Below are 20,735 nucleotides of genomic sequence, written 5' to 3'. Positions count from 1 at the left end.
CGCAGTGTTGCGGTCTTGGGGATCACTCCTGTTGAGGATACCCGGTTATATAGGGGTGTTTTTCCACACACTGCTGTTTTTTTGTGGGTTTAGTTTCTCTAGTTCCCACTTGCCTTGGTGGATGAAGTTTTTATGCTGTTTTTCCCACCCCTCGTTTGGCACTGCTTGGGGACGTCCCATTTAGTTACAGAGAGGAGTTGTGTCGGTCGGTGAATATAAGAGAAAATAGGATTTTTCCCAAGTCTGTCTTTCATGACAGCCACTGTAGAGAGACCCTGGCCCCTCCCCTCTTAGGAAACACCGCCTTCAATTTCACAATTTAAGTCTCATCCTCCCTCTGTCCCCTCAGTTATGGTGTTTCCTCCGGTGGAGAGACACCGCTAAGGAACCTTAGCTAAACAGTCGGCGAGACTGAGGCTATGTTATCTAGAGTGGAGGAGACAGTGGTCTCTCTGGCTCCGCTCGGCAGTCCGATCGTCTATCGGACTACATTCGGCAGTCCGGTCGGCTGGGGAGCTGGACTTTCGTACTGACCGTCTTCCACGCACTTCAAACTTCGCTTGGGGAAAGCAAGAAGTTCGGGGAGGTCCAGCCGTTAGTTCGCCCAGTGGGGCGCTGCAGCAGGATGTCTTAGGTCCCTCTGTGTTTGCAGTCGGCTTGGAGCTGGATGACGGGCGACGTCAGTTCCGGTGGGGTGGACATCTTCGTTGGATCCGCGTTCTCCGGATGCGGTTTGTGAAAGGGGACCAAGCGTTCGGCTGGTGCAGCCTCTCTTTCTAAGCTGTACAGGCAGCTGTCGGAGGCACGTTCGTACCACTCTTCCTCAACAGGAGAATGTCCGAAGCAGAGGCTTCAAGAGCTCCTGGGGACAACAGCACCAGCCACTCAAAGGTAAGGGGAACTCTGGGGAGGTGTTCCCTTACTCTGTAACCAGTAGCCCCACTGGTGTTATTCCCCCTTGGTGGTCGGGGGGGAAGGGGAGTGTCTGGGATCCTGGTGGTGGTTGGTCCTGGGGGGGGGGGCACTCCCGGTGGTCCTCTAAGTAGCGCTGGTGTTTGTTTTTTTTAAACTTTATGCTGCCCTCTCTTTTATTTCTGTATTTCAGAAAGCCACGAGCAAGTCCCCCCATGGTTCTAGGAAGAAGTGTCCTTCGTGTAGAGCCTGTATGGGGGATTCCTGGACCAAGGCACTTTGTAAGGAGTGTATTGAGGAGTTGGTTAGGGAGCAGGCCTGGCGGCTTTTGTGAAGGAACTCTCTAGTACTTTCCAGTCCTTCAAAAGGCTCAGTGGAGTGTACCACCTAGCCCAGGGGATGTTCCTCCCGCGAGTGGCGAGAATCCAGGGGGTTCCAGAGAGGAAGTTGACAGTGCCGCCTCAGACTCCCAAGGGGAATCTGATGGAGAATCCAAAATGGTATAAACATTCTCTGGAAGAAGTGGAGGAGCTCTTAGGAGCTATTCATACCACTTTAGGTATACAAGAGGAAAGGAAGGCATTGTCACTCCACGATCAGATGTACAAGGGCCTGGGGGGAACAGAAAAAGCGTGTGTTCCCGGTTCATGACGTCTTGATTGATGCCATCAACAAGGAATGGCAGGATCCCGAAAGAAAACCTTTCTTTTCTGGTGCGTTGAAACAAAGGTTTCCTTTTGCGGAAGAGGAGGCTCTTGTCTGGAATAAATATCCCAGGTTAGATGCTGTCTTTTCTCAGGTGTCCAGACATACCAATCTGGCCTTTGAGGACATGGGGGTACTTTCAGTCCCTATGGATCGAAGGATGGATTCACTTCTGAAGAAAGCCTGGGATTCATCACAGGGACATATTAAGCCTGCCATGGCAGCCACAGTGGTGGCTCGCAATATGGAGTATTGGCTTACCCAGATTAAGGCACACATTGAAGCAGGGACAGCAAAGGAGACTATTCTGGTGTTTTTTGGTGTTTGCATTTGCCCCCCTCCTCCTTTTTTATTCATATTTAGAAGGCATTAGGTATCTTCAGATACACCTCAACGGTTTTCCTGTCGGTTGGCGTTTCTTTCGCCATCAGTACAACTGACCGAGTAAACGTATCCGGATGTTTACTAACCATTAAAATGGGCATCGCCATACTTCCAGCAACCAGACTCCCAATGAAATGGCCGTCGTGACAGTTTCCGCCGATCAGGTGTCCGGATGTTTACATGTTTTCAACCAGTAAAATGGCCGCCGCCCTGCTTCCAGCGACCAGACCTACAATAAAATGGCTGTCGTAACACTTCCGGCAATCGGGTCTTCATGAAAATGGCCGCCGTACCATTCATTATTACTGCCTATATAAGGACACTTCCTTGAGCATCAGTCAACCCCTGATGAAGTCACGCGATTCGTGACGAACACGCGCCGGGACTGCTGCTACCGGATGTGACGCACATCGAGCTCGCTGCTTGTTTATACAACGCTTTGGAAACTCTTGTTTGGGAGTACCTGCTTTATTTTAATCCTGAATCGAAATAAATGCTGTAAAAATTACTACACTATGGAGCATCCTTCCTCTATGCTTTGATCCCTTATACATAACACTTGGCGAGACCCTCCTTGCTGAATACCCTAAAGCCGCCCTTAAAGGGGCCACACATCGCTGTGAATAGGCAGGATAGGAACGCCAGCCAGGACCTAGGATACCACAGCAAGATCCTTAAAGGGAAAGGTCATCAAGGACGCCAAAGATACACTACTTTTATGCAGTTATCTTACAGAAGTAAGGTAAGGGGACACCCATAAAAATACCACACAGGACTACATGGGATACCCACCACCATCAGCACCTTACACCGAATCTTGTTTACAAGCACCGGCACTTTATGTTTTTTGGATAAAATCGCTACACTTTGCACATCTTATCTATGGACACTTGATATTCTTATTTATTTTTGCTACTCTGATATATTAAGGTTTATTTATTTGTGTTCTATGTGTCTTTACACTAGGAGCCAAATATCACAGTATATAGATTTTCCTTTTAGCACGTAGGTGTGTCACCACTTCTGCTACTTTGATTTTTAGGAATATATATTTATTTTTCAGCCAATTTGGCTCCTTTTCAACTAAGCACCTTATGCCATGTTATGTTATGGTTTTGGAAGTCTTATTAATATATTTATTGGGCTACGGCTCTTGATATTCTTGTTTTGATACCAGTGTAACTACTGCTATGGATTACCATTTGCTTCCCGTCTGGTAGCTTAAAGATAGAAGAGTAGTGGTGCGCTGTACAAGGAGATGTTTGTTTCTCTGTGGGTTCAGATATTTCCCTCAGTGCGTGCAGCAGTACGTTAGCTAGGAATCTCTGATCTGGCGCAGGAATATTTCTCTTTACTATAAACCCCCCCCCCCACCCTCGTTATCAGTGACCGCAATAATAACCCCCAGCATCAGTGTCAGTGATCACAATAATGACCCGCAACGTCGGTGTCAGTGACCGCAGTAATAACTCCCAACATTGGTTTCAAGGACTACAATAATAACCCTCAGTATTGATGTCAGTGATAATTTAAAAAAAAAAAAAAAATCGGTGTCAGTGATCAAAATAATGACCCCTAACATTGGTGCATTGGTGTCACGGACTGCAATAATAACACTGGCATTGGTGTCAGTGAATGTAATAATAACCTACATCACTGGTGTCAGTGATCACAATACTACCCCCACCCCCCCTCCTACCGTCACCAGTGTCAGAGACTGCATTCAAAAATACTGCCCAGCATTGGTGTACACACTGCTAAATACCTTTTTCTCATCAGCAGTATATAGCAGTCTTGTGACTTCTATCTGTGTCTGGATAAAGCTTGTAGGAGGAGTTTTCATTCTCTCCTGACCCTCTGTCTGTACAGTGCCGATTAGCTCTGTGCTGATCACATGCACTCTACCCAAAAAAAAAAAACAGCTCTAGCATTACACACCAAACCGAGCATGTGCAGCCTGACTCCTAATGTTCTGTTCCATTGAGAGATGGGTTGGAGTTAAAGGATGGGAGGATCAGAGAAGACAGGATAACACAGTCATTATACACAATGTGGAGGATTAACCCCTTAGGTTCCACAGTGAGTATAACAAGCATGCTTTACTGCATATACAAACTGATTTTACGGTTGTGGGTTCAATAACACTAACTCACCACTATTGGTGGTCACTGGCAGATAACCCTTCAGCATTGGTTTCAGTGACATTAATAGTAACCACCCCCCCCCACGTTGTTGTCAGTGCAGTTATTAAACCCCCCCCCCCCCAGCATTGGTGGTTAGTGGCAGTGCTGTTACCCCCTCCACCACATCCTGCACTGGTACTCAGTTGCAGTAGTATTAATGCTTCCCCCCCCCCCCCCCCCCCAGTTGGTAGTCAATGGCTGCACTAATTTCCCCCCCCCACCCCAGCATTGGTGGTCAGTGGCAGTGAGATTTAACCCCAGCGGGGGGTGGTGTTAATTATGTGATCCCACACACCCTCACTGCTCTCTCTTCTTTATGAGATGCAGTATAAAGCAGTAGGCCAGTGCTCAATTTTTTTTTGGGGGGGGGGGGGGGTGCAAACAAACAACCCCCCCCATCAAATGCAGCCACTGTGCCCATCATACACAGCCACTTGTGCCCAGTATATGCAGCCAGGCACTTCATTAACCCACCCTGCGCGCGCAGCCGGTCTGGTGGCACTTACCGCTAGTGTGGCGGGGCTCTCCTCAGCGGGAAGCGGCGGCTATGACTCCTGTGTGGGCTCCGCTTCAGGCTTCCTCCGCTGTGTCTGCTCTTAGGCCAAAGCGTTAGATGATCCTATTGGATGCCTAATGCTTTGGCCAATCGGGAGACAGGTCTCCCTGACCTGTGAAAAAAAATTTGTTAAATACTGCGCTGTCCAAAGAAGGGGGGAAGCTGCCAGCACCGCAATTGCAAAAAGTTAAAGGGAGAAAGTGATGGTGCAGCGCTAGTGACAATTTGTAAGAACTCAGGCACCTTGAACTGCAGGTTTAACAAAGTCTCTATATCAGTGATAGCGAACCTTGGCACCCCAGATGTTTTGGAACTACATTTCCCATGATGCTCATGCACTCTGCAGTGTAGCTGAGCATCATGGAAAATGTAGTTCCAAAACATCTGGGGTGCCAAGGTTCGCCATCACTGCTCTATATCCACCCAGAGAGTAGCCAGCTGGGTATTTCAAGGCTGAACAGATCTCTAGCCAGAGATCATGGCAGTCAGCACTTGACTCCAACTGGAACAATCAACTGAAGGTGAACAGGAACCTTTTTCCACAGTACCTGGAACGTTTCCCGTTTCCTCAATGGTACTGGAAAAGTGTGAATTCATCAATGTCCTTCTCAACTCAGTAACCAGGCATTTCTCAGGATGCCACTTGCCGGCCCTCCTCCGAAGAGTCCTCCCCCGGTCACTTCCACGAGCTGCGGTGTCCCTCCAAGCCAAGAGCACACCCGGACACTTTGAATCCTCCCTCAGTCACTGCGCCTTGGAACAGCCGGCTCTGAGACTCTGGAACAAACGGATCCCTACCCCCAGACCAGACTGGTCTACCAGGGGCCACTGACAGGAACATGCTGCGGGAGGTCGAACAACCCGTGACCGAGACCCCTCACAGGGCTACCCCGGTCCTGGAACCAGAACAGACCACAGGGCTCTCTCGAACAACTCCGGAACCCCGAACACGTGACCCACACCTGTTTAAGTACCCCCTCCCAGACTCCTCAGCGGGCCCCAACACTCCCGCTGATTGGCTCAGAGAGGGCCATACCCAAACATCCAACCAGACTTGGATCTAGCCTGTCATGTGCACCTCACTGTTCACATGACCAGGCAGAACTTTCAAAACACAGCCTGGCCAGACTGGTGTTAAGGCCTAACCTACACAATTAACCCTCAGAACCTTATTGTCCTGAACCAAAAAATGTATTTACAATGCTTCTGACATTTGATCCAAAATGTCAAACTGAATCAGCTTCTATGTTTTACTGCTTAACTGAACAAGCTGAATGTTGAAGCCGATTAGTAACTATGCAGGGCTGTACCAAATTCTGTGTGCTTCAGTTTTAGTAAATCTCCCCCAATATGTGTGCACAGTTCCGTACACGTTAAAAAAAAAAAAAAAGTAAATACTGCAAAACTAACAATTCCTACCAAAATTCTCCATTCCTGGTGCCTAGTCATGACACCAAAAGATCAGTAGTAGGCTATAGGGACCAGGAAAAATATATTCTATGTATGGTGAAATGTTGTGTTTCTATTAATTTATTCCCATAGACTTGCATATGAAAAAATAGAAGTCTAATGGCCAGTAAAATTGTGTAAAATTAAGCCCCGACTCATCTTAACTGTGCCCAATCCAGCACCTGTTTAACCACTGATTTATTAAACATGGTCAGACAACACACTTAGTTAGAAATGTTTAATGACAAGCTTTGTTTTTTTTATAAATGTTTAATTTTTATCATAAAACCTGAGTCAAGAAGATAAGAAAAACAGTGCAAGCACAAGTCACATTTAAAGTGTAAAACCATTTATGAAATTTTGGGATAATTGTTGCGTAAAAGTGTAAAATTATCTAACAAGATACTTCCATTGCCGTTAACACCTTAATTGGTTGCTATGGGTTTCAAACATCACTATTTTTTATAGTATGTCATTTATTATAGCCAAATGAGTGGGTCTTATTGAAGTCTTCTGCTAAAAAAATTATCAATTTCCTTCCACACCCAGACATCAGATAAGTTAATGTTTTGAGTAACTAATAACTCAGAAATGCCAGTTGAAAAAGTACACATTCAAAACTAAAATTTCCTTTGGTTGTCAGAAAAGCTGAAATGACAAAAAAAATAATACGCCATGATAAAATCTAGCATTATTGCACAATCTCCATCCATTAATGGAGGCACATAGCCGTATGGTGATTAACCTCTGAGAATACCTCCATCAAACTCTACCCCTCCCTGCTTCCACCTGTCTGGGCATCAGAGGATCCCCCATTTCTCAGTGGAATTGACCCCTAATTTATCCAGAAGAACTTCATGGCTCTTTTTCAGGTTTTTTTGTTTTTTTTGCCTACAGTCCTGTCAATTGAAATCCTACCCATATAAAATGATTGCTTCTGGATGGAAATATCCTTTATAAAAAACAAATGTAAAAAAAAAAAAAAAAAAAAAAAAAAAAATGTTTGGAAAACAGAATAGCCAATGCTTGTTTTGAAAGATTTCCAGTGTATACAAAATTGTGTTCTTTGGTCTTGTTGGCTTAGTGCAGATCTTAAAAAAGGCTAAGACTCCTCACGAGCAGATTTCAGCCACTCTCCAATTTTCATTGCGATTTCCTGCACAGGAGAGAGAACGAGAGAAAGAAATAATTTGTTTATTTATTCATTAAATGGACACCATAATCTTCAGTGTGCCATGGCCCTAGGTCTGCAAGAAGATACATTAGCTATACTGAAGGGAACAAACTTAGTAATGCTTATATGCAGCAGCAGAAAAGGTGGGGTTCAGTACCCAGTACTGTATTGGTCTACAGTGGCCTGATGTTCTCTGCATCCACACAGCATGCTGAACGAGCTGTCACTGACAGCTCTTGGTCATAGTTTCTAAATAGGAGCCAGTGTAATTGGCTCTCACAGCAGTCATGTGATAGATAAGCCCCACCATCTCCCAACTTTAAAGCTCCCATAAATGACTGCTGGGAGGCGATGTGAAGGGGCAATTAAAAATAAATAAAAGATTCAAGTAGAATATATTTGCTGTATAGTGAAAAAAAAAAAATCTGACGTGTTTAGAAAAATTATGTAAGGGATCATAAACTTTGAGTTACAAAAACAGCCAGGGACCCCACTGATTTTACAATTGTTACCCTGCTTACAAGCTGGTAAGAAATAAAGTACTCCCACAACTCAAAAAAAAAAAAATAATTTGACTTGTCTGTCATAACCCATAAACCTATTTATATACAATTTTGGTGCTTTCTACTGACACAATATAAGCCTTCATAGTTGGTATGGTTGTTCGGGCTGTGTAGGTGTGTGAAAATGTGTTTATGCCAATACAATTTCCCATATGCCTGTATATTTAGTTTGCTAAAATGCCCATCCAAGATTTTTTTTTAATTATCAACAATTCCCGCTGACACCACTGGTTGTGGTAGGGAGTTCCACATCCTTACCACTAATAGTAAAGAAACCCCCTATGCAGTTTAAGGTTGAACCCCTTCTCCTTCAATTCCATTGAGGGGCCATGTATTTTCTTAAAGTGGTTGTAAAGTCAGCATAGAAATCCTGTAATCCGCTCTGTTACAGGAAAATACAATTTGCACTGTGTTTAAAATCGATCAAACAGGAAGTCCTCCCCTATATAACCCCTCCTACACAGGAAGCACTTCAGTTTTGCAGCAAGCAATAAAATTCCCCCAAAAAAAGAGAGGGGTTGGACCTTTGTGTCCTGTGATGTACTCAAAGAAAATAATTTTACAGGTATGGTGGAAAAAAAAAAAAAAAGATAGTTCCCTTATCGTACATCACAGGACACAGAGCTGGTTATTCTAGTAATAACTACTTGGGCAGTCCCAAAGCAATATCCTTGAGGGGAGGGAGACACCATCATAGAACATAGCACCTGAGAAGGACCTACTCTGCTATTTGTAATATGCTGTACCCTCCACGTTATTAACATCCACCTGGTAAAAATCCTGTAGATGTATAAACCAAAGACCAAATAAATAGTGGTCTTGCACACCTGGGCCACTGACAACTAATGATGTATGACCCAAGATACTCCCCCACACCTGGTAGAGAATCTCTGCCCAGAAAAAAAAAAAAAAAAATGGGATTTTGCCCTTTAAACCATAGGCATCATTGATAAACTAGCAGATCCACTGCTACATGTTTGACCTGGATTCCACCTGCCCTTCCTGGGCTCTTCTGGCAGCACAAACCAGGATTCCTGACCTGTGCCAAAAACTCAAGTAGATCCTGAGCAACTGAACTACCTCTACAGTATGTAGCAATCTTTCTCCTGCCCACCGGAGAAAAATAAAAGGCAAGACACTGTCCTAATTCAAGTAGAAACTAGAAACCACATTAGGCAATAAACATGGATAAGAACGCAACATCACCTTATGATGCAAAACCAAAAACAGCTCCTTGCATGAAAGCCGCCAACTCTGGCACTCCACTTAATGAAGTGATAGCAACCAAAGAAGCTACCTTCCGAGATCAAAGGACCAACAGAATCCCCCGATTGGTTCAAAAAGTGGCCTCTGCAAGGACAGTTGAGATCAAATTTAAGTCCCAAGGACACAAGATTGGCCTGACAGACGGGACTGTCCAAGTAACACCCTTTATGAAGTAAGAATCAAGGAGTGAGGAACGGCCTCTGGAAAAAAAATGGATAGGGACAAACTCTGACCCTTAACGGTACGATTGGAGAAAGGAAAAGAAAATCTCCCACTCACATATTTCTGCGGGTACCACTTCCTGGCTTCACCCCAGGCAAAAAATATATTTTCAAGTCCTGTAATTGAAATTCCCCGAATCTTGCTTCCAGGGGCTCAACAGTGCTGAGATACAGGACTCAAGACCATTAGGTCCCACTGGACTGGGAGTGTCCAAGGTGCAACCCCCGCAAGACTCGCTATGTCAGTGTACCAAGCCCTCATGGGCTAATTCGGCCAACTATTCTATTCTATCCCGGGAATATATAATTGGACCGTTTGTAGGGAACGTGCTTCGACCTAAACACAGCTTCCTTCTGTAGAAATATATTGAAGGAACCTCTAAAATCTACTGCTTCTTGAGCAAAGATTATTGAGGCAATGAATAATGAGGCGTCTCCAGCAAGCCCATCACTTGGGCTAGATGCTTTGTGAACTTTCCAGAGCTGTGGCCAACCCAAAAGGGAAGATTCACAAAAAAAAAAAAAAAAAAAAAAAAAAAAAAAAAAACCCACAACAGACTTTCCACTGCAATTACAAAAGTCTTTGAAGACGTGCATTTACAGACAATTATGGACCCCGAAATCTACCTCTTCCTGTAAAGGAGGAGTTATATAGGGGAGGACTTCCTGTTGGATTGTTCTGTTTGATCTACCGGTGTCCATTCACCTATAGGTGGCATCAGTGGCGGAATTATATGGGTCGCCAAGATCGGCATGGTGTAAATGCTGCAGGGGGCCCTTGAGGTCCGGTGATACCGTAAGAACTGTGGATTTAATCAATGTCCATGGCAGCTCTGCTTCCAGGCTCTTACCGAGCAGCCAGCCTTGTGCGTGGCTCTCTTACCAAAGGAGTCCTCCCCCGGTCGCATGCTGGTCCTCTCCAAAACCCGAGACCGTACCGGAACACCTTAGAATCCTCCTTCCAGTTACTGCGCCTCGAACTAGCCAGTTCTGAGGCTCGGAATCGGATGGATCCGCACCCCAGGCCATGAGGGCCTCTGGGGGCTGGTCAGGAGGACCAGGACCACAGAGTCAGCAACAACTTCTGGACCGGAACCCCCGAACCACGTGATTTCGGAACCTTAAGTACCCCTTCCCGGATTACGCAGTGAGACAAACTCCAACTGATTGGTTTCGAGATAGAGATTGGTACCCAATGCGTCCAACCAGACTCTGTTCTCCAGCCTCCTATAGGTGTACAACCCCACCTATGACCAGGCAGAACTTCTATACAGCCCAGCCAAACTGATGCCAAAGCACAATTTGCCCCAAAACTCATTTCAGTTTTAGGCAAAAAAACTAAAATTTAACACACACACACATATAATATATATAATATACATACATACATACATACATACATACATACATACACACACACACACATAAAAAAATAAATAATGTGTGTTTACATGTATGCACATTTTATGTAAAATGCTGTTCCTCTGAAAAGCAATCCACGATCAGATCGCTTTTCAGAGGCATTTGACAGCCAGTAGAGAGACAATATGTTGCCTACCGACCACCTGTTTTAACCCCTTAAATGCATCATCACTATGCTGCAACTGCATGCAATGCGCACAGTTGCAGGGGGGTTGGAGTGCAGCCATATTCACCTAGGGGAATACTTCAAGGGTGCCCTCACCATTGATATTCTATGCAACCAGTTTAGAAGCACTAATACAGGGTTCTTTTTTTAAAATATGTACAAAATTGATGTCTTGGTCCTAAAACAATGCTCACCTCTCTAGCCTTCTGTAAAGATGGAGGATCTGTCGCATGGGATGGAGACATATTTGCACAGTGGGCTGTTCCATTGATGAAGATGGCGATTTCTGAGTGAGATTGATTCTTCAATACACTGAGTGCATGCCAGGGGTCTACATCACCTAGTAATAAGGTATACAGGACATTAAATGAAAATGCAAAATATAGGTAAAATACAAAGATCTGCATCAGTACAGCAATAAAGAGAAGTTGGATTTTTGTACTCATGATCATGAACACAGAGGGGTGGGACCTATTCCATCAACTGACTCCAAGAAAAATGTCGTCTTGGGTAGGGTTTCTTTAAGCCAAACCTGGAGACTTTAGCAGCACACAGAAAATTGTTTTTTGTAGTATACACTATGCATATATTTTTTTGTGATTAAAATAACAATTCTAATTGTATATATCACAAAAGTCCCTCCTTCCATCACAGTCCCACTTACAGTGCAAGGGAACTCTACAAGTTCAGATGTAAGGGGGGACTGTGCAGACTGATATACGGGAAAACTCAGGGGACTTTGATTTAAGGAATAACAATGAACTCTGATGTAAGGGGGAACACTGCAGACTCTGATATAAGGGGTTCTCTAGTAACTGGATCCCCCCCACTTACATCATTGTTCCCGCTGAGCGGGCAAATCTGCTTGGCAGAGTCTGCCCATGTGAAAGGGCCCTAAGGGGGAGCTCTGTGGATTGTAATGTAAAGGGTGCTCTGGAAATCCTGATGTAAGGGGGGCTCTGCTCACCAAAGCCCCACTTACAGTGCCTTGCGAAAGTATTCGGCCCCCTTGAACTTTTCAACCTTTTGCCACATTTCAGGCTTCAAACAAAGATATAAAATTAAAATTTTTTGTGAAGAATCACCAACAAGTGGGACACAATTGTGAAGTGGAACGAAATCTATTGGATAATTTAAACTTTTTTAGCAAATAAAAAAAAAATTGAAAAGTGGTGCGTGCAAAATGATGCGGCCCCTTTACTTTCAGTGCAGCAAACTCACTCCAGAAGTTCAGCGAGGATCTCTGAATGATCCAATGTTGTCCTAAATGACTGATGGTGATAAATAGAATCCACCTGTGTGTAATCAAGTCTCTGTATAAATGCACCTGCTCTGTGATAGTCTCAGGGTTCTGTTGAAAGCGCAGAGAGCATCATGAAGACCAAGGAACACACCAGGCAGGTCCGCAATACTGTTGGAGAAGTTTAAAGCCGGATTTGGATACAAAAAGATTTCCCAAGCTTTAAACATCCCAAGGAGCAGTGTGCAAGCGATCATTTTGAAATGGAAGGAGTATCAGACCACTGCAAATCTACCAAGACCTGGCCGTCCCTCTAAACTTTCAGCTCAGACAAGGAGAAGACTGATCAGAGATGCAACCAAGAGGCCCATGATCACTCTGGATGAACTGCAGAGAACTACAGCTGAGGTGGGAGAGTCTGTCCATAGGACAACAATTAGTCGTACACTGCACAAATCTGGCCTTTATGGAAGAGTGGCAAGAAGAAAGCCATTTCTCAAAGATATCCATAAAAAGTCTCGTCTAAAGTTTGCCACAAGCCACCTGGGAGATACACCAAACATGTGGAAGAAGGTGCTCTGGTCACATGAAACCAAAATCTAACTTTTTGCCCACAATGCAAAACGATATGTTTGGCGTAAAAGCAACACAGCTCTTCACCCTCAACACACCATCCCCACTGTCAAACATGGTGGTGGCAGCATCATGGTTTGGGCCTGCTTTTCTTCAGCAGGGACAGGGAAGATGGATGCAGCCAAATACAGGACCATTCTGGATGAAAACCTGTTGGAGTCTGCAAAAGACCTGAAACTGGGACGGAGATTTATCTTCCAACAAGACAATGATCCCAAACATACAGCAAAATCTACAAAGGAATGGTTCACAAATAAACGTATCCAGGTGTTAGAATGGCCAAGTCAAAGTCCAGACCTGAATCCAATCGAAAATCCGTGGAAAGAGCTGAAAACTGCTGTTCACAAACGCTCTCCATCCAACCTCACTGAGCTCGAGCTGTTTTGCAAGGAAGAATGGGCAAGAATTTCAGTCTCTCGATGTGCAAAACTGATAGAGACATACCCCAAGCCACTTGCAGCTGTAATCGCAGCAAAAGGTGGCTCTACAAAGTATTAATGCAAGGGGGCCGAATAATTTTGCACGCCCCACTTTTCATTTTTCTATTAGTTAAAAAAGTTTTAAAAAAAAAATCAATAGAATTGTGTCCCACTTGTTGGTGATTCTTCACAAAAAATACAATTTTTATATCTTTATGTTTGAAGCCTGAAATGTGGCAAAAGGTTGATAAGTTCAAGGGGGCCGAATACTTTCGCAAGGCACTGTACATCAGAGTCCCACTTTACATTACAGTCCACAGAGCTCTCCCTTACATTAGTGAGCTCAAAGGCTAGCAAGATAAGGAGAGGAAGGGAGGGACACTTCATTCACCATAGATGGAGGCTTGGGCCCTGGAGTTCCGTCACTGTGGTCAGCAGCAAGGCCTACTAGCCTGTGCTATACATACACATAGGCTGGCAAAGCATGCTGGGGCTTTTAGTGCACCATACCAGGGAAACCCCCAGGGGGCTGCTGTGTTGGTAGAGGGGCTCTGGAGGAGACAACACACTATATTCAGTGCCCGCAGTCACTGACCCACCTGTGTGGTGCTTTCTTTTCAATTACTGAGATGTTTGATTATGAAGCAAGTCGTGAAGAGCTGTGAATCCCCTATGGAGGGTGCAGCATCCATGGTACATGCTGGCCTTTCCTCCACTATCTATCCCCTGGCTGTTGGACTTTCCCTTTGCAAGGCACGGAGCTGCCGGGGATTGGAATATTGTCACGGGCGGGAGGAGAAGATCCTGCTCTCTCTCTCCATCTCTCTTTCCTCTCTGGTCCGTGGGGGGAGGAGGGGCAGGCTGTCAATGCAGGGTCTGGGCAGCAAGAGAGCGAGTTTAAAAGACTGCTCATAACTAAATGTAAAAATCATTTAATGTATAGCATGTAATGCTATTTCAACAAGCTCTTTCTGTAGTAAACTCACCGGCCACATTATTAGGTACAATTGTTCAATTGCTTGGTAACACAAATTGCTAAGGCAGTTCTGAAGGAAAAAGGGGGTCCAACCCGGTACTAGCAAGGTGTATCTAATAAAAGGGGACGGTGAGTGTATATCGCTATAGTGCTGATTTTTGTGTCTGAACACATTGCTCAGCTTGCTGGTGTTATGAATATATCCAGGTGGGATCTGTCTGAGCAGCCAGTCAGAAACTATCTCACAGGTCCTTTGCCACACAGTAATTGAAATCAGGAAGCAAAAGTAAACAGAAGGAGCCTGATCCTGCTTAAGCCACGATTCACACTGAGCTGCAGGAATGAAGCTGTGCGATTTCACTCCCGCATGTCAGTCCCGAAAAATGCAAAACGTAATACAGAAACTACTTTTGTGAAATAGGTGCAGCTCCGCAAATGCAGCATCGCACCGATTACGGCCAGAAATTGCCGCCGATTTGACATGTCAAATCGCATGTCAAAAAGCATCAATGTGAACCAGGACTAAAAGTTGGTATTTGTTACTATAAACACAAGATAGGCAGTGTACAACATAAAACTATTTAGCAAATTTCTGTTACCAAAAATGTAATTTTCTTTGAATACGCTTAATCATGTTCTATAAACTGATACCAGTACAGCAAGATTTGGCAAAATGCTCATCCCCGCTTGCTGCTTCTCCCAGAAACTGAACGCCAAATAACAGGCGCAGGCATTTCCCAGCAATGCCCTTATTGTATTATATATTATTACCGATTATAATAAAGGCAGAAACTACCACTGAGCATGCATTTTAGGCATGGCCTGCCTAAATATCCACAAAAAAAAAAAAAAAAAAAAAAAAAAAAAACAGATGAGCATCTGGTAAAATCCTTGCAGTATACAGAGTTAAAGCAAAAATAATAAATGTACCATTTTTTGCAGGTAAAAAAAAAAATTTGCATTTATTATTTTTGTGTTTTAGGAGCCTAGAAAGCATTGCACCAGCAATCAGCATATCGCTGGTGCCATGCAGGGCTCCTGTAGACTTTCGGTGTTAGCTGTCTGCCCGTACATTTTATAGGCAGGCAGTTTCACACTGACAGGAACAATCAATGAACTACCAGAACGCTAAACAGTGCCCTGGCAGTTCTTTGAGAACTACAAGCTGACAGCCAGAAAGGCTGTTGGTACTTGTAGTTTTCCCATTCACGCTGTAAATAATTGATGTGGTCGGGTGGACAGATGTCCTACTAGCTGTCAAAATGGGTGATCAGAGGGGATTCAGAGGAGAGTGGAGGCCGGTGCATTTGTGAATGTCTGAATATAGGTGTAATATGCATGCGAAAAATCGATGCAACTTCCCGCCTCCCGTACCAGCATTGGAACAGTGTGTGCTGCGCTGCCTTTCATAATGCCGGTATGCGAGGCAGGAAGTTACAGCGATCTGTGTTTTCACATACAACACCTGTCACAGCCCAAGGTCTCCGCTCTGTCATGCAAATGATTTCTGTCATTGAACCCTACTCTGCACTGATGGTCACTGATAAAGCTGCACTTATGGGCACTGGAAAGCTGAACTGATAAGGCAGCACTGCTGGGCACTGATAAGGCTACACATAGGGGCACTGATAAGCAGTGGACACCATCCACTGCTTTACTGACACTGTCCACTGTAGGAGGGGTTTCCACCATCCCTGCAAAGTTTGCATTCATTTTTAACGTCTTATATCAGTGTGATGTTACATATCACAGGGGCCGGTAATGTGGTAGCATTGAAGTTTACTGAAATTGCCATACATTAGAGGGTTCCACCATTATTGTGTTACTGATTAGTAAGGCAGCACTGCACTTTTATGTTTTTTTTTTCTCATGCCAACATTTACTTGTGTAGCACCCTGATGTTTAGGCAGGGTTAGTAATAAATGTATTTGCCAAGTGATACTGGCCTTGGCCAATTTATAGGAGGTCGGTTGATTTCACCCCAATTCTGGATTTGCTGCACTTCTCTCTTCTGTCACTAGATGGCTGGGTATCTGGTGACATTAGATAAAAGACAGATTAGGAATGAATGGGGTGTCTCAGCCAATGGGCAGAGATTTTCTTGGGTCCTTTGGACTGCTGGGAGAGTCTATTTATTTGGGTGGAGTCAGGTGATTGGGGTTCTGTGCCACCTGGATGGGTGTCTGGGTGGACATGTGTCGTATTACCCCGGGCGGCTAGGCCAGAAACCTAAGGCCTATCCCAGGGACATCTGGCTGCTAGGCTATCAGAGAGCCTATCCAGAAGTAGTGCTGGGTATGGACTGCGGGCTTGTAGTCCAACCAGAAGTAACGGTTCCGCCAGGCCAGGGAACCTGTCGTGGTCGGAGGTAGAGGGGAAGTCGTTGCCACTAAAGGGCCATCCACCTTGTTACCAGAGACCACTGTGAGCGAGTAAGCCAAGGCCAGTACCAGAGCAGACTTCCCGCCAACCGGGGACGGTGAATATGTGATAAAGCATCAGCAAGTGCCAAGTCAGGGACCCAGCGGGACAGCAGAGGTGACACTTGTGGTGTGCCAAGCCAGGGACCTAATATGCCAGCAAGGGTGAAGCTTGAGGAGTATCCGAGTACCAACCAGGGACCAAGCGGTGAAGCGGAGGTGACGCTTAAGGAAGATACTTAGTGCTAGATTAGCAGAGCTCAGGGGATCCAGTGACAGTGGATCAGTAAGTCTACTGAAAGACAGAGCTCTGCGGAGTGAAGTTCTACAATAGAAGATTGTATAAGAAGTGAAAGAGTTCATTGCAACCTTTGTTAGAAACTGTTACAAGACTTTTGCCATAGGAGACAGCGTTCCTACTGATGCAGATGTGGTGTCTGGCTGGATACCTTTCCGTGCATGGCCGTCTACTTATAGAAGTCTCAGAGTCTGCCAATTAACATTGCATCTACTAAAGGGTGTCCTGGCCCTAACCCTCTCACCCACAGTTCTGTTTAAGAGACAAGAAATCTTTGCATTCAAGTATCTGGCGCCCATAAACCCACCCTACATTACACCCACCATGCCTCATAACCCACTCTACACAGAGGGATGTCAGCTGTCCCTAACTCTGGAGGTCACCATTAGGCCTGAAGAGGCCCGGGACTTTGCTACACTTGTGCCACATGCTAATGTAAAGCATCATAGCCCGGCTCTTTCTTTCTGTGGTGTGGCTAAAGATGTCCTCACATGCACCATACAAGCACTGATTTAGAAAGATCTCAAAGCTGCATGAGGAGGAATATTTATACTGAATTATAGCAGAGTACAGTATGTATAATATCATTATGGGCAGGTGTCTACAGTTCAGTAATATTACATAAAGCAAGTAAGGGAAATATATGTTTATCTCCTTGGCTGGAGGGGGACATGCTGTGTGTTACTGAGTAGCGTGGCTGGCTGCAGAATGAGGGGTGCGATTTATTCTGAAGTGGGCTTGGTTCACATTAACATGTACAGGCCTAATGTACCCACCCACATTCAGTCTAATTCCAAGGATTCATGGGAAATGTAGTTTAATTATGGTGTAGTAGACTGTAGAGACAGAGGAGAGGATATGATGCAATCACAGATCCTCCTTGGCAGAATACATGATCCATTTTTTGAATACAAGAGCCAACTTCCTGAAAAATTCAATTGGACTTTTCTCTTTAATAAAGAATTTCACAAATGTAATAACTGTTTAACCACTTGCTTACTGGGCACTTAAAGAGGAGGGCCGTTTAAAAAAAAAAAGTCAGCAGCTGCAAACACTTCAGCTGCTGACTTAATCAGCCCACTTACCTGTCCAGGGCGCCCACGATGTCGGCTGCCCGAGGCCGACCCGTCCCTCGGCTCTCGGTGCCGCCATTCCTTGTAAGGGAAACAGGCAGTGGAGCCTTACGGCTTCACTGCCCGTTTCCTACTGCGCATGCGCGAGTCACGCAGCGCTTTGTGAATGGGACGCGCTGTGTTCTGGAACACACAGTTCCCAGAAGACGCCGCACGGAGGAGAGAAGAAAGAAGATCTCCGCCTAGCAACAGGCACTTCTGGTAAGTAAAAAAAATAAAAAATAAATTAATTTTTTTTTTTTGATTTTTTTGTCATTTTTAATATTTTTTTTTTTTTTCAGGGTGGCCCTCCACTTTAAACCCCCCTCCTGCCCAGACCAATTTTTAGCTTTCAGCGCTGATGCACTTTGAATGACAATTGCGCGGTCATACAACACTGTACCCAAATTACATTTTTATAATTTTTTTCCCCACAAATAGAGCTTTCTTTTGGTGGTATTTAATTACAGCTGGGAGTTTTATTTTTTGCTAAACAAACAAAAAAAGATGCAAAATAAAAAAAATAAATCATGTTTGGGCACTAAGAGGTGGCACAGTTAAGGTGGCACCGATGGGCACTGGGATGCAGCACTGTTGTTGAGGCAGATTGTGGGCACTGTCAGGGGGCAGGTGGGCACTGATCCGGCCGCCGGTGATCGGGACTGATGTCCCGATCACGGCCGCTGGTGATCGGCTTTTTTTTTTTTCCTCGCGAGGAAAAATAGCCGATTACCGGCTCTGTTTTGTCATATGATCAGCTGTCATTGGCTGACAGCTGATCACGTGGTAAGGGGTCAGGATCGACCCCTTGCTCAGATCCGTGATCAGGCGAGTCTCATAGAATCGCCGATCACAGAGCTCGCGCCCCTCAGGGGGCGCGCAGGCCGCTCGGGCACAGGACGACGTCAATAGACGTAGTCCCAGCAAAGCAGGTCCGCGCTGTAGCCGTCATTCGGCTATAGCGCGGATCTCTAGAGGTTAATATTTTGTGGGGAGGGGTGTACTAATGGGGGATTTTTTAACCTAGAGAGGTCTGCTTTTCTTCCCATCAAAAAAAGGTGAAAATTTTGGATTTAAGTTAGATCATGCTTAATCTTAAAATTTAAATACCGTTAACAAAGATTATCCGGCTGGATTTTGGGTGATCGGCTCCATAAAATTCATTGGTGAACTGGACAGCTTGGAAGACGGACTCTGTCGTTATCTGGAAGACCTTTGTGCAGAGCTCCAGCTGGGACTGAAGAGTTATTCGAGGAGAGAAAGGACAAGAAGCACGTTCACAGGTCTGATCTGTGTGAGATAAGGAGAGATACAATGAAACACATACATTGACTACAGAAAGATACAATCAATTACGTTTTGTGTACATTAGAGCTCAGCACTTACAGTATCCAAATTCTGTGCATGTTTGGTAATACCATTGGCGCTCCCCAACCCCCACTGGATCCAGCTCCGTCTTTCTCAAGTCTGATAATGTTTTCTCATGGGAGTTTTCCACACACTTCAGCCCCATGGATTCCATGTAGATCTGGAAAAGTTAAGATCCCTACAGTTATCCTTCAAGTATCAAATAGACCACCTGAACAGTTTTTCTCTGTTTTTATAAAATAGCCCAGGGCAATTTCTTCCATTCCCTTAAAGGGGTAGCATGGGATAGGCGTTTACCCATCTCTCATAATTAAAGTGTAAATTCACCCAATGAAAAAATAAATAAAAATAAAAAAAAATAAATAAAAGGTGAACACACTTTAACCCATCCCCCCCCCAAATCCATGATGCACTTACCTCTGTGGCTGCTTAGCTGTCCATGCTCATGCAGCCAATGCAGTGGTAAGGATTTGAAATCCCTGCTCTTCTTTTCTCTGCAGAGCTTCCCAGACAGATCAAAGCAATTCTGGTTGGAATTGCTCTGATCCATCTGGGCTCCCTGCAACATCTCCAAGATGGAAGAGCTGGGATTTCAAATCCCTGGATCGCTGCACCGACTGCATGAGCACTGACAGCTTAACATCCCCAGAGGTAAGTGCAGTAGGGACCAGGGAGGTGGGGACAGCGTTTGTTCACATTTTTATTTGTTCAGAAACATGTCCTAAATGGATTGAAGATGATGGCACCACATTAGTGCTGTGGCTACCAGTTCTGGCCATTGCCATGCAAGATCTGGAAATGGTGATGTTGGTAGTAATAGGGTTGTTGGATGGTGTAGAAGAGTAGATTTGTTGCACATTACAGACCTACAGTACAACCATAAAAATAGTTGTAAATCAAATGAGCTAAGGTGTTGATGGAGGTTGCTAGGCCTGATCTTTCTCCACCACACAATTCTATATGACTGATGGAGTGTTCAAACATTGGTTCTGCATGTAATAATATATCCAGGTTGCCCCCATCCCAATCTCCATGTGCACGTGGTGATTGCACCACACATGTGAGATATCACCGCAAGCGTCAGAGCAAGAGCAATAATTCTAGTGCCAGACCTCTTCTATAACTCTAAACTGGTAACCTGTAAAGGCTTTTAAAACGTTGACTATGGAGATTTTTAGGTACCCTCGTTTAGCTCTGTTCCACAAGCGTACGCAATTTTAAAGCATGATCTATTCACTGAGCATAACATCATATTTTATATTTTGCCA

The 20,735-nt window shown here is 44.7% G+C and overlaps 1 protein-coding gene across 1 annotated transcript in view; it reads right to left on the bottom strand.

Annotated features, from left to right (window-relative positions):
• Positions 1-6,413: 6,413 nt before the first annotated feature.
• The window catches only part of PRSS16 (serine protease 16), a 38,222-nt gene continuing 23,900 nt past the window's right edge, over positions 6,414-20,735 (bottom strand). The window contains exons 9-12 of the mRNA XM_077481018.1: positions 19,486-19,627; positions 19,210-19,389; positions 11,196-11,341; positions 6,414-7,345 (exon numbers count right to left, since the gene is read on the bottom strand). Coding sequence (XP_077337144.1) covers positions 7,292-7,345; positions 11,196-11,341; positions 19,210-19,389; positions 19,486-19,627 — 522 coding nt within the window. The 3' untranslated portion in view covers positions 6,414-7,291. The remainder of the gene's footprint in view (positions 7,346-11,195; positions 11,342-19,209; positions 19,390-19,485; positions 19,628-20,735) is intronic.

Source organism: Lithobates pipiens, unplaced genomic scaffold, assembly GCF_037356315.1.
Source record: "Lithobates pipiens isolate NorthernLeopardFrog02 unplaced genomic scaffold, aLitPip1_a1.2 Scaffold_1, whole genome shotgun sequence".
NCBI classification, from domain to species: Eukaryota; Metazoa; Chordata; class Amphibia; order Anura; family Ranidae; genus Lithobates; species Lithobates pipiens.
Note: the sequence above shows the minus strand (reverse complement) of the source record. Positions and strands in the feature narration are given on the sequence as shown.